Source organism: Lytechinus variegatus, chromosome 3, assembly GCF_018143015.1.
Source record: "Lytechinus variegatus isolate NC3 chromosome 3, Lvar_3.0, whole genome shotgun sequence".
NCBI classification, from domain to species: domain Eukaryota; kingdom Metazoa; phylum Echinodermata; class Echinoidea; order Temnopleuroida; family Toxopneustidae; genus Lytechinus; species Lytechinus variegatus.
The window spans coordinates 32,682,660-32,697,214 of NC_054742.1; the positions used below are offsets into that span (position 1 = coordinate 32,682,660).

At 33.0% G+C, this 14,555-nt stretch overlaps 1 protein-coding gene across 1 annotated transcript in view; it reads left to right on the top strand.

Moving 5' to 3' along the window:
• The first annotated feature begins 246 nt into the window (after positions 1-246).
• The window catches only part of LOC121410806 (dynactin subunit 6-like), a 29,625-nt gene continuing 15,316 nt past the window's right edge, over positions 247-14,555 (top strand). Inside the window, exons 1-2 of the mRNA XM_041603119.1 lie at positions 247-354; positions 2,107-2,249. Coding sequence (XP_041459053.1) covers positions 285-354; positions 2,107-2,249 — 213 coding nt within the window. The 5' untranslated portion in view covers positions 247-284. The remainder of the gene's footprint in view (positions 355-2,106; positions 2,250-14,555) is intronic.

The window sequence follows — 14,555 nt, forward strand, 5'->3', positions numbered from 1 at the left end:
AGATATCATCAAAAGATGGTACATGGGGTTGCATGATTATGAGATTTGAACCCCCTCCCTCTGTAGATTTATTTTGGTTAAATATTTCAATGACAAAGAAATCTGAAACCAACAATGATACCTATTCATGTATTTCAATAATAGAAAATACCTAAGAAATTTTTATTTATTTTCAAGTAAATTAATGCATGAGCTGACCCCAGCTGACTAGCTTTAATACTTCATATATCGACGTATTATCTTGGTATGTTTGGCATAAATTGACTATTTGTTTATATTCCTTAATGCATACATTTATTTTAACAGGGTCTGAAGCAATTCGTGTTGGTAACAATAATGTTGTAGAATCAAAAGGTATGTTACAGACATTTTTTTCATTTGAAACACTTAGATAGGAAGAGGGAGACATTTAACCAGTAAGAGCTGCATGTTAGATGTGAAGTAGTGTGGAAAAAGAGTAAATGAAAAATTAAAAGGCAGAAATACACTCTCACTCTGACAGATGATTGAAGTACCTCTTTGTTTTTTTTGCCATATGCTTGTATTCAAATTTGTTTGTGTTTACCCCCCAATATTTTATGTGATTAATTTGCATTTCAAAAAACTCTCTGACATTTCATATTTTGTTTTCTTTAAAGTCTTGCACAATTTTTGAGACAAAATTGCCAGAATCGGGACCATGGTTCCAAAGTTACACATAATTTTCAAGAAAGTGTCAGACCAAAAATCCTCAAAAACACATGTAATTTCATGTACTAAATGTATTTCATTACCAAATGTGTTTTCAGCTAAAATTCATAATTGTGTGATTAATTTTGGTTTTACTGGTCAAACTTCTTTAAATTTTATGCACTTAATGCTTGTAATAATGTCATCGATAAAAGTCATTAGAAAAGCTGATAGATGAAAAGGTAAAAGACATGTAAAACATAAGAAATTACAAAAACAATAAAAATTAATTTTGATAACCTTTTTTTTATAAGTGAATTTGTTAAGAACCATTGAAAAACTATCTAGGAAAAAAATCAGTGCATTTGGGCATTCATGAAGATGAAAATAAACTATTTAACTCTTTTATGCATTTCCCATTCAATTTGTATGTGATGTCTCATGTACAAGGAAATTGTCCCATACTTGAGCACTTATGAATTAGTTATAAAATAAAAGTAATTAGATTTCAACACCTCGTTTTGTTTTTCAGAATCCAACTTGGTAATATAAAGAATTAGAACATCTAAAAATATGATTGGTCAATGTTTGATATTCAAAGAAAAACAAAAAAGTACTCAGATCCTTACGTAACGGGCACATGGTTCAAGGAAACCGTATAATTTGCATGATTAATGAGCTGAACTTGTCTTATCATATTGCAAATTAAACCAGACCTTAGTGGGTCCATATCTATAAAGGAATTAGTTTTAAAAATATTTGAAACTGACTTTAGGTGAAGTGTCCCATTGTCTCTTTGACTACAATATAACTATTGTTTTTACATGAAGTCAAGATGAATTTTTGTTTACCTTGGACTTGCCCTACATAATCACCATGGTTACCACTATCATTATCATCACTAACCATCAACACTACCCATACTTAATCTGTCTTCATCATCTTTAATACTTAAATCATCATCATCGTCGTCATTATTATCTTTACCTCTACCACACCAACATTATTATCATCACCATTACCACCCACCGCCATCATCATCATTGCTCTACTATTACCATACAGTTATGAAATAAACAAGCCTTTTGTTTATGGATCAATATTTCACTGGTTGAATAAGATTTTCTTCCATTAATAATTCTCTTATTTACAAGTTTGAATTTTTTCATGTGTAACACAACCATTGCTTAAATATATATATAAAATTGAAGGTGTACATGTAACCTTCTCAGCGAATACAGTTTATACACAGACTCTGTTTCCCAAAACTTGATATTGGTAATAAACATGATGTAAAATTGTTCTTGAAAACTCAGTACCAACATATTGGTTTCTTCAATAATGGCATGTAATAAACTTGCCATTGTTAATAAAATTTCTTGAAACTTCAATCTGTTGCTTTTATGAGGACTCACACACTTGTGTTATATTTTGCAGCTTTTATTGGGAGAGATACCGAGATGAGCAATGGTTGTGTTATAGGAGCCTTCTGCAATATCACCAGCCATGAGAGACTACCAGAACACACTGTCATCTTTGGTGATGACTGCAGAAGAAGATTACAGGCTGATAAACCACAGGTATGATGGGTATGGTGGATGAATATTAGATAGGATGATACATTTAATCGGTTTAAAAGGAATAGGATTTGGAGAGGCAGGAAATTGAGATTTAGAAAATTGAAGAATTTGAAAGAAAAAAACAATAATCTCTTCATCTTCAAAATTGGGTCTCATACATATTTCCATTAATATTTATTTGGGAGAATGGTAAAAGAAAATCTTCCATTTTCAAATTTGTAGCATTTCTTTTTTACCCCTGTAGAATTTCCATTAATATTTATCTGGGAGAATGGTGAAAGAAAATCTTTGATTCTCAAGTTTGTAGCATTTCTTTTTAACTCAATAGAATTAGACGTGTGCTGAAAGAAGAAAATGAGTATGCAAATGTATAGATTGCAATGCTAACATTTTCCTTTTCCTCTTATTTTATATTTTGATTCTTATTGTGTGCAAGCTTTGGGGAGCACTTTGACAAGCACAATTCTCTTTCAGATCATTGACAAAATAAAATGGTGGGAAAGCTACAACATTAGTATCTTGTATATATGCCAGGTTCCAGGTTTTGACAATTTAGTTCATGGTGAAATCATGGCTCTATCAGACCAGACAACATCTTGCTGTCATGACAATTGTGTCAATATTAACAAGATTTTGATGGAATAATTTCAATGATCAATATGGTTAATTGCCAAACATGGTTGCATCAGTTTACATGTAGTCATACTTTTCACACTGAGATTCTTGAGATCAACCTCAGACATGATGAAAGCCATCCTCTGTTTGGCTACAAGTCCCATCAGTGTTCATGCAAATAATTGAGCTAATTCTAAGTCACACCAGTGAAATACCCAAATTTACCATTGATAACTACATGATATATTTGACTTGTCTGAAGTCTGTTTGCTGGGCGTGATCGTTGCATTAACTGCTCTAAATGTGAAGGGTCAAAAATAAACCAAAACAAAGAAATTCCATGATCAACTCCAATGGGTATATTAGGATTATCTTTTACGTGTAGTTCTGCAGGCTTATATTAATCACTCGGATTGCGTGCGCGTGCGAAATCACTTGGGTTTTGGATTTTGGGCACTTTTTGGGGGTCTTCAATGGGACATTGTCGGCAAGTCCGCAAGTGCCTTAAGTAAAATGTACTGGACTACTGTTTTAACATAACAAACAAGCAAATCAGCCATGTGGCTCAACTAACTTAGAATAGATCCAGACTTCTACTGTGTCTTATACGAGGACTCCGAGTGGGAACTTGCCATATCTGCCACATCGATATTATATCGTATCATTTCTATGCATATGCGGACATGCCTGCATGCAATGGCACCAAGGCGGGACTTGGCCGCAGTCAGACACGAGGTTATCGGTAGCATGGAGCAAGCTTACGTGAGTCGAGGAGAGGTAGATCCAACGTTACGTTTAACTTAAACTGTGGTGTAAACTTTGTTTTTAGGGAAGCCAATTATGAAATAAATCTCTACTTGTACGTTAGGCCAACAAACTCTGACATTAAAATCATCACTGATACTTGGCTAAAATTGTATGAAATATGATTAAATACACAGTTAAATCAACATTTCTTACAAACAAGTGTAGTAAATTATAGAGGATCTCAATGTCATTGGAATTGTCTCAATTTTCAAGGTTTCTTTGCTTTGCTTGAAGTGTTCATAGCTCAACTGGTATCCCAGCATTCAAGTCAAACGTGCTCAAAGATAAAGATGTAACCCATTTCTGCTATCTGCTAGTCCCTGATTGAAACTTTGATCATCAAGTGGTTCTCCACGCAAAGACTTGTATGGTGCACATTCAGACCCATCTTTCGAGGGTTTGCACAGCAGACTAGCTAGCTACTGCCATTAGAGGCAATACAATGAATTACATTATATCCTACATAAATTAGATTCTGTATACTGATTGGTTTAAATAGCATCATGTGATCAAACATATTCTCACTATTTTGCGATGTAGAAAATGAAACGCCCACTGAAGAAAATGTGCTATTCCGTGACGTCAGTGATGGAATAATAGACTATTCCATCATTGATGTCACAAATGCCGCAAGCACTAATACACGTTCCTTGCATTGAGCGCGTAGCTAAGCGCTTCAGGAAAAGTAGGTCAGTCAGCGCAGCTGGTTTGGTTCAGATTTAAAAAAAGATGAACTGAAGAACTAGATTATCAAGATCTATTGCTCTATCTTATTAAAGTAGGATATAAAACAAATATACCAGGCCTTTATTCATTATAAAGGGAATTTTTCATCCTCAGTTGTACTGGCCAAATCGAGTTCAACCTGGGATGAATAATTCCCGCTATACTTACTCAAGGCCTGGTATATTTGTATACTATACTGGCTCATCGTACCTAAATGTCAGCCACATGCTTTACTTGGTTTCAATTTCCCTCTCTCTATCTCTCTGACCTTGTTACACTTTTATTCTGGACAATTTCCCCAGACTTGTCTCCTTGATAATAATAATATCTCATATTTACCCTGGATAGCCACTTCAGCTCTTATGAAGCTTTGGGCCATGCATAACATAATGTTTTATTATTACCCATCTTCTAATATGCTGAGTGCCTAGCTTTATAGCAGAAGGTGACATTCCTATTTTCAAAAGTCTTCAAATTACTTGGCCAAGGATAGAACCCACGACCTCCCATGCATGAGGCAGATGCTCTACCACTGAGCTGCTATACGCTCTACTGAAAATATTGAATTGTCAATTCTTTGTTTTCAATTTACTTTTAAATACTCTTTACATTTCGGCAGTATTATAGTTATTATACGTATGGAAGTGAAGGGTTTTCTAATTTTTTGCTGTACATGTAGTTGATTTTTTTAACACATTTGTCAATCTTTTTTTGTAAATATCAAATGTTAATTGTAGCTGTGATAACAATGTCAAAATAAGTTATATTTTTTCATACTCACATATTCAACTACTTTACTTGTCTTGTAATAAACATGTGAATATAATAAATAACAACATTGATAGTTCTCTACCTATATATAAGAATGATGAAAAATATTAATTTTTCTTTCTTAGCAAAGAAGAAAGCTTTGCTGACATTAAGGCCTGGAAAAGAATATTAGCAAGAGATAGCAGTCTTATTCTAGGTAATAAATCTTTAAAAAAGCACCCGGGAAACTAGTGTTATGATATACATGTAGCTTGACGTATCTTGTTATCCTGACTAATCTATTTTTGAATAATTACTTATAAAACCCTGGGTTTGGTTTTAAGAAGCAAACAAGAGGATTTTAAGCACTTTTTTACACCACTTATAATGTTTTTTTCCAAAACCAAAGTGTCTGTATATATATGATTTAGTTGAGTGCTGGCTTATAATGGCTATATTTTTTTTGTAGGAATTTATGATGTGCCATCAAACAAAATTTTAATGTCAGCCAGTGCAGAGAAACATCAGTACCGTACTTTGTTCAATACTGCCATCTTGTGGTCATTATGTGTACATTGAATAATCACTTTTCACTATGGAATATTCACTGTTCATATATCATGTGTGAAAGTCTAAGAGGTTTGCCTTATCTGTATGTAGCCTACTGTTTCACCATATAATCTTCCTCTCTTCAATTTCTTTCCCCACATCATATTTTAAAAATTGGATAGTGACAAAATATTTGACGCTATTTGCATTTCTTTGTTTGATTAAGGCAGAAGATAATTAGATAACTGCCATGTACATGTACGTCCATATATTTCTCTGGTTTTCCTTAACAAAGTGATGAAAGTCTAATAATCCCCCCTTTTTTGTATTATATCATAGTCAGTATTACTTTAATTATGGTAATGTAGAATCTAACATTGACAATTCAAAATATGAATATATGAAATAAAAAAGAATCAAACAGATGATGAGATTAGATCTTAATATGATTATTGATGAAAATCACAATTTCATCAAAATGTTTCACAGGTCCCTAGAAAATTAAACCTCAGCACATTCATGCATTACTCTGATTGTTTTGTAATATTTTATTTTTTTAAGATTATGGGAATATAATAATGTGTGTTGAGTATGAATGAATATTTTGCTCAGTGTTGTATTTCTTGTCTGATATTTTTATGTAGATCCATTGTTTGTTATATATATATTTTTTAACATGTCCCTCAGATATTGAATATATTAGTATGAGAATCGTCTTTAATATACAGTATCTATTTTCATAGTACTAACATCACAAAAGAGTCTTTTGATATAAAGTAGTTTAAAATGCTTGTAGAATGTCTATATTTCAGAACTCCTCAATACAGAAATTTGCAGGATTGCATTTCCTTAGAAGCAGATCGACTGAAATATCTACAGAAATAGTGGTAATATTCATTTTGATAGTTTAAGGCGCGAGTCTCTCATTTGATTCTCATTATGCATTCAAATGGAAAGTGAAGTTGTGAAATGCAACTATGCGTCAATGATTTGAGTTGATTGTGGTAAGGCAACTTGATGTTATGAAAGAATTCTTTTTAACTGTGCCAGATGTAAATGAACATCAAAGTAATAAAAATGGTTGGATTTGAAGTACACATGGCTGAAGCGATGAAATCTTTATATTTCTTTCCATGACCTTGCATGAGTGATCATGCCTTGTAGAGTGGCGGGTTTTATCCTGTGCATTGTGGATTTGAGGGCCATAATTTTTTCCCTATTAATAATACTCTGTATGATGAGTGCTGAGAAATAATTCTTTGTTTATTTGCTTCCTTTTACGTCTAATACCAGTTCATGTTTCTGTTAAATTTATGGGAGGATAAAAACACCAAAGCTTAATGACTTACACGTCCATTAATAGATGTTTGATGAAAGAATTTTTGCATGAGAAAGTTATTTTGATTTGTTTTTCATATATATGATATAAGTTTTAGACTTTAATTTCAATATCTTTGAAGAGACTTCAGTTTGCTTCTTTTTGCAATATTTTTGAGAGATTGTGATATGTAGAACCCCCCCCCCAAAAAAAAAGATAGAGGTGATTATTTGAAAAAAAAATGATTATGAAGGCAAGAAAACTGCAAACTACAGTGCGTATCAATAAAAACAGGACAGATTTGAAAAATCTAAGAAAAAATTGTTTCACATTATGTCTATAATTTTGGTGTTAATTGGTGTCATTAGTACTGTCCAGATTAGAAATTATGCACTATAAAATACATTATATGAAAATTGCTTGTTCTTGAATGAAAGGCTGTGAGAAAATTATTCTTTCAGATCTAGCAGTAGGGTTAAATTGAACTTTGTTTATAAATGCATATGAGAGTGATGATCTGATTTTATAGATGTAAAAAATTGAGTTTGCCATACATTTCAGATCTGGCAATGACAGAAACAGAGAGTTTGAATGCTTGCAGTTCAGAATACATATTCCATGAGTTTGCTTTTATGGCCTAAATTCCACATATTTTTAAAACTTCACTTCCCTTCACTGTGTATAAAATAATCTTTAAATTTATTAGATTTGATTACTTCTCCACACATTCCCCTTCATTTGATAGTGCTCTTTGTGTAGGTAGTCAATATTTGAACAGACTCCTCCCCCTGCCAGTTTGGTTATTTGTGTTTGAAGGGTGCAATCACCCAAGTTCAGTTTCCCCTAGATAAATTTTACTTGAATGAATGACTACATTTAGGACTATGAGCATGATAGAGACTTTTGTAGTATGATTGAGTTTGATAGTAAAATCATTCTGCTATGACTTGAATTCTTACAAGCAAATGAAATGTGATAAAATATTTTCTAATGGAAATCTTTGCACACCGAAGTATTTTTGAGACACCTCAGTAGGAGCAGAGCAATCGTAGCAAAATTTCTGCTTTTTTAATGAGGAGGTATGGAGAGTTGCTGTTAACAGTTTTATTTTTAAGTTTTGTCTCATAGGCTGAATAATGAAGCCATTCATTGGAGATTGCTAATGAGAAGATTTCAAATTCGTCCTGATATAAGTAGCATGTAATGTTCATTAACATTCTAAATGAACAGTTTTCACAGACCACTTTTATGTGTGTGCTGTGTGTGTTTGTACGTATATTTGATAACTAACTGTAAGAAATGATTTTAGTTATTGATTATTATTTCAGTGGTTGAAAATTAAACCCTTTTTTTGGTAAATGATCGTAAATCCCCCAGCCCCCCTCCCCCAATAATCTATTCGGTTATTTTATTTTTTATATAAACATGGGGCCTATATGCCCTAATCAATGAATGTAAAAAAACCCCTGATACACTAGTATAATTTGGTCTCATTGTTGAATCCCTACCAAAGCTTTCAAATTGGTTTTTTAGCTCTGAACATTTTTATTTTGTGAAGTCAAGCAACCTTCAATGTTTCTTGACATTTTATTTCAATCAAACTTTCTGCTCATTTACTTTCATTTTATTATCATTTTTTCTTTATCAACCAGTGAAACTGCACTTCAAATTTCAAGGATTTTACATGTAAAATAAACCCATATTGTTTGTGAATAGTGACCAACCGAACTTTGGTTTTATTTTAATCCTAAGGATTTATTTGTAAATCACAGAGTATTTGAATTCATATCTTTTCTATATTCAAATTCACAAGGTTTGAATCTAAATAAAATGTTCAGCAAGTCACTATTACATGTAGGCCTAAAAATGTTGTGTTGGATGTGATTTCCTATAGTTAAATATTTCATATTTTTCTGAAAACTATTTTCAGTATTCCTGTACTACTTTAATCTCCATTTATTTTCATCTAACTTCAAAATTTCCCCAACATTGTAATTTAAAAAATGTACCAAATGTAAATATATTTCCATTATTCCCTAGAGTGAATCATGTAGACATTACTTCAAAATCATGAATAAGGCATTATCAGTACATCCAGGTTTCCTTTTCATAGAACAGAATCCACAACAAAATGAGCACATTGTCTTGTCAAGGAAAATCACATGTAGCTGTCTGTCACACTGACAATGATGCTTAACTGATTAAAAGAGATGGGTATTTGTTCTATTCTTTTACATACTATATTTCCTGGTGCTTGGTTTATTGTTCTTCTAGGACTCGGTAGTGAAAGTACTTTATATGAGGCATGAGGAGTGTCACACATCTTCATTGTAAATTTGATGAATTATGTCATTCACTTCCTCATTTGCAGATTCTGAAGAGCAAATAAAATAGGTGTGTAACATGCAACGCAATAATGATGTTTATTGCAGGTCTCAAACAAAGAAAACTCCAGCATTCTTGTATGTCTAAGAAGGCATGCCAAGTTTGTCTATCTCATTTTACAGTCTTGTGAATGCTGGCAAACTGTTCATACTTCATCATCAACATCATTGTTTTTCCAGTTTTATGTAGAAAATATTTCGTATATCTTTCTTTTTACTGGCCTTTTCTGTATATTCATTATTATTTTCTTTATTGCAACTTAATTTAGGTCAAATTAGCCACATTTTATAGTTAATGACTTTGGCATGACAGATTTAGGATGGAGATAGGAATCCCTCAATCACTTTAGTTCAAATTACTTAATGATCTCGTTATTTATCATCAGTTGATAACTTAACTTTCTTCTTGTTTGGTATGACCTTTATGATCATTTCAAATTCATACTCTTCTGATCTAATAAGAAAAAAATGTTGCCTCAGTGAATTTTCAAAATGTCAGTAAAAGACAATATAAAAATCTTCTATGTCTTCACACATGTCTTGGACACACATTAGATGTAGATGATGCTCAATTATATTTTTCATCAAGCTTCAGAGTGACATTCTTACAAGGGTTATTGTGTGCCATCATCTGCACAAAACAAAGTTTACATTGTATTAGTGTTGAAAAGGACAGCTTTGTATGATTACTAGCTTATAATGCTCTAGAGTAATCTTCTTCTTTCAGTGGTAGGAAACCATGAATTTTACCTAACTATGGCTTCATGAGTCCTCATAATATGATACATACTGTATACTAAACTTGAAATAGACAAAGAATCCCTTATTGAAATAATGGACAAAACACTGTCATCAAGCAGGAGGTATTATTAATTTCCAGGACAAGTCCACCCCAACACAAAGTTGATTTTGATATAAAGAGTAACGTCCAACAAGCATAACACTGAAAATTTCATCAAAATCAGATGTAAAATAAGACAGTTATGACATTTTTAAAGTTTTGCTTAATTTCACAAAACAGTGGGCTGGTATGCAAATGGGAGACTATGATGTCATCCACTCACCATTTCTTTTGTATTTTATGATATGAAATATTCTAATTTTCTTCTCATTGTCAAGTGATACAACAATTAATTCCTCCCTGAACATATGGAATTAGCATCGTTTAATGCTATATGGTTCGGTCAAGTTGGTCCTTATTGTAAAATCTATAAAAAATGAAATATTGTATAATTAAAAAAAAAAAAGAAATAGTGAGTGATGGACACCATAGACTGACTCACCTAGTTGTTTGATGAAATTTTCAGCACAATGCTAATTTGATTTTTCCCTTTTTATTCAAGTTAGCGTTTTTCCTGGGGTGGACTTGACCTTTTAAGAAATAACTGTTCACAGTGCCCATTTTTTAGCTCATCCGGCCCGAAGGGCAAGATGAGCTTATGCCGTGGCGTCCGTCATCCATCCACAATTTAAAAATGCTACTACTTCGCCATTTCAAGTCTAATTTCAATTCTGTTTGCTTTACATGATAGCATTAGGTGGGAGATTCAAACTTCTACACAGAATTTTGAAATTCATTGAATATATGCTAATTTATGCGCATTTTTCAAAATTCACAAAAAATACATCTTCTTTATTTGTTGACCGATTTTGAATTTTTTGCTTCCATCTGGTACAGCTTCATGAGGTTCACCAAACTTCAACACAGAATTTTGAAATTTTGACTAGAACAATTTTTATGCTAATTTATGCGAAATTAATTTATGCTTCTTTATTTGTTCACCAAATTTGATTTTTTTTTCTTCCATCTGGTAGAGCTTCATGAGGTTCACCAATCTTCACAGAATTTTGAAATTTGGGCTAGAACAATTTTTATGCTAATTTATGCGAAATTAATTTATGCATATTTTTAACAATTCACATAAAGTGCTTTTTCTTCTTTACATGTTGACCAATTTTGAATTTTTTTCTTCCATCTGGTAGAGCTTCATGAGGTTCACCAATTTTCTTCACAGAATTTTGAAATTTAGACTGAACAATTTTTATGCTTAGTTATGGGAAATTCATTTATTCATATTTTAAAAATTCACATAATATGCTTTTTTGTCTCACCTGCGAAGCAAAGTGAGACTATAGGCGCCGCTTTTCCGACGGCGGCGGCGTCAACATCAAATCTTAACCTGAGGTTAAGTTTTTGAAATGACGTCATAACTTAGAAAGTATATGGACCTAGTTAATAAAACTTGGCCATAAGGTTAATCAAGTATTACTGAACATCCTATTAGAGTTTCATGTCACATGACCAAGGTCAAAGGTCATTTAGGGTCAATGAACTTAGACCAAATTGGGGGTCATGATCTTGTTGAATTCCCATCATAACTTTGAAAGTTTATGGATCTGATTCATGAAACTTGGACATAATAGTAATCAAGCATCACTGAAAATTTTGTGCAAGTTTCAGGTCTCATGATTAAGGTCAAAGGTCATTTAGGGTCAATGAACTTTGGCCGAATCGGGGGTATCTGTTGAATTACCATCATAACTTTGAAAGTTTATTGGTCTAGTTCATTAAACTTGGACATTAGAGTAATCAAGTATCACTGAACATCCTGTGCGCGTTTCAGGTCACATGACCAAGGTCAAAGGTCAATGAACTTTGGCCGAATTGGGTGTATCTGTTGAATTACCATCCTAACTTTGAAAGTTTATGGATCTGATTCATGAAACTTGTACATAAGAGTAATCAAGTATCACTGAACATCCTGTTCGAGTTTCAGGTCACATGATCAAGGTCAAAGGTCATGTAAGGTCAATGAACTTTGGCCATGTTGGGGTTTTTCGTTGAATAACCATCATATCTCTGTAAGTTTATTGGTCTAGTTCATAAAAAGTGGACATAAGAGTAACCATGTATCACTGAACATCTTGTGCGAGTTAGAGTAGTATTCAAAGTCAGCACTGCTGCTATATTGAACCGCGTGATGCAGGTGAGACGGCCAGAGGCATTCCACTTGTCTTTAATTGTTGACCGATTTTTACTTTTTTCTTCCATAGAGCTTTATGAGGTCCACCAAACTTCTCACAAAATTACAAAGAAATTTTTTTTTCTTCATTTGTTAATCAATTTCAATTTTGTTTGCTTTATTTAATAGCTTGAGGTGGTGATACAAAATTTCAACATAGAATTTTCATTCATTCATATATTTTCAAAACTCACAAAAAATACTTATTTATTTGTTGATTGACTTTGGTTATTTTTGTTCCATCTGAGAGCTACATTAGGTTCACCAAGGTTCTACACAGAGTTAAGAAACTCTGACAAGATAATAATTCATACTTAATTCATACTTAATTCATATGAAATTTATTCATAGATCACAAAAAATGCTTCTATGTCATTTCTGCATCAATTTCAATTCTATATCATCAATTTATGTCACCAATATAATTCACTACAGTGTCAACTGGGCTGAAATGAAAATTGTGTTAAATTGTGTTGTGAGATGCCAGATGAGCTCCACATCATTAATGTGCTAGTTTATAACCAGCATTTATTTTTAATGTATTCATCATTACAATGATGTCTTTGGTTTATTTCATTTATTACCTTGCAAGATAATATGTGCATGGAATTCTTTTAAGCATACTGTAATCCTTTCTTAAATCCTCTAGTGTAGTACATGATGTCTATTTTTCCATTCTAGGACTATTATGTACACTCTACCTTTCATTTTTTTTTTTCAATTTGAAAATTTATAGAATTCCTCATGTTGAATAGGAGTATTTTTCTCAACTGTTTGAAATGACAAACTCAAGTTATTGAGTGGTAATAAATGCATAATCCATTTATTCTTTTATTTTTATTTTCTTTATGAAGGCCTATATTTAGAATTTTATTAAAATTTGGGGGAAAGCAGGGCGGTAGGTGCAGGTGCACCCCGTGAAGTTTGAAAATATAATAAGCACCATGGACAATGCCTTAAAGATAAATTCCAGTTTTGGTAATGATCTCAAATTCTCAAAATGACTTTTTACAGAATCTTATATAATGACCACCCAAGTGTCTGTTTGTATGAATAAAAAATATGTGCCAAAGGATTCTGGAAGAATTTGTGCAGTTGCTGAGAAATCAGCAAATAAGTGCGGATTCGGTCACTTCTGTCGGGTCTTTATTCCAGCAATAATAATACACTGTCCCACGTGTGCCTATCTGTGTTGGTGATCTTCAGTGCAAACATTTTTCAGCGTAGATTTCAAGATTTCACAAAGTTCAGTTTATGTAACTGTACCAGATCTAGTTACATGATGATATGCTGACAATTAAGCCTGGTTTTACAGACTTTGTCATGAAATCAGTGTTTACTGCAACTACTGGCATTTCTCTTTAATTCACTTCCGATAAGTTTGATAAGTTTGCACGGGTCCCTTCAAAATCCGACTCTGGATCCAGGTTTTTGCATTCCACATGGAAATGCCTATCAAAGTCTAATTAGGATTGCTTCATATGCGCCTGGACCTTCATTAGCTTTCTTATGGCTTCAAAACTTCAAAATTATTGTATCCCCCGAACAGAGTTCGGAGGATATGGATTTGGCCTTGTCTCGTCTGCCACAGAGATTTCCTTGTGAGCACTCTATCAGCTGCATTTCTTGTCCGATCAACTTCAAATTTGGTATGAAGGTCAAGTAGGGTATAGCAAAGCCACCTATCGATTTTGGTGTGGGCGGAGGTCATAAGTTAAGGTCAAAGGTCATGTAAAGATCAACATTAAAGTTTACATGCAAGATTCTCGTATGACACCTAACTCCGCAACAGTAAGTCACTTTTCAACCAAACTTGGTTGGTAGACGGACTAGGGGTACCTGCATGTTATGCTGCAGTCAGAGGTCACATTGTAAAGTCAAAGGTAATTTTCATGTCAACGTTAAAGTTTACGTGCAAGACTCTCTTATGACACCTAACTCTGCAACTGTAAGTCACTTTTCAACCAAACTTGGATGGTAGATGGATTTGGGATACCTCCATGTTATGCTGCAGTTGGAGGTCACATGATAAGTTCAAAGGTTTTCAGGTCAATGTTAAAATTTTCATACAAGACTCTTATGACACCTAACTCCACAACTGTAAGTAGCTTTTCAACCAAACTTGGATGGTAGA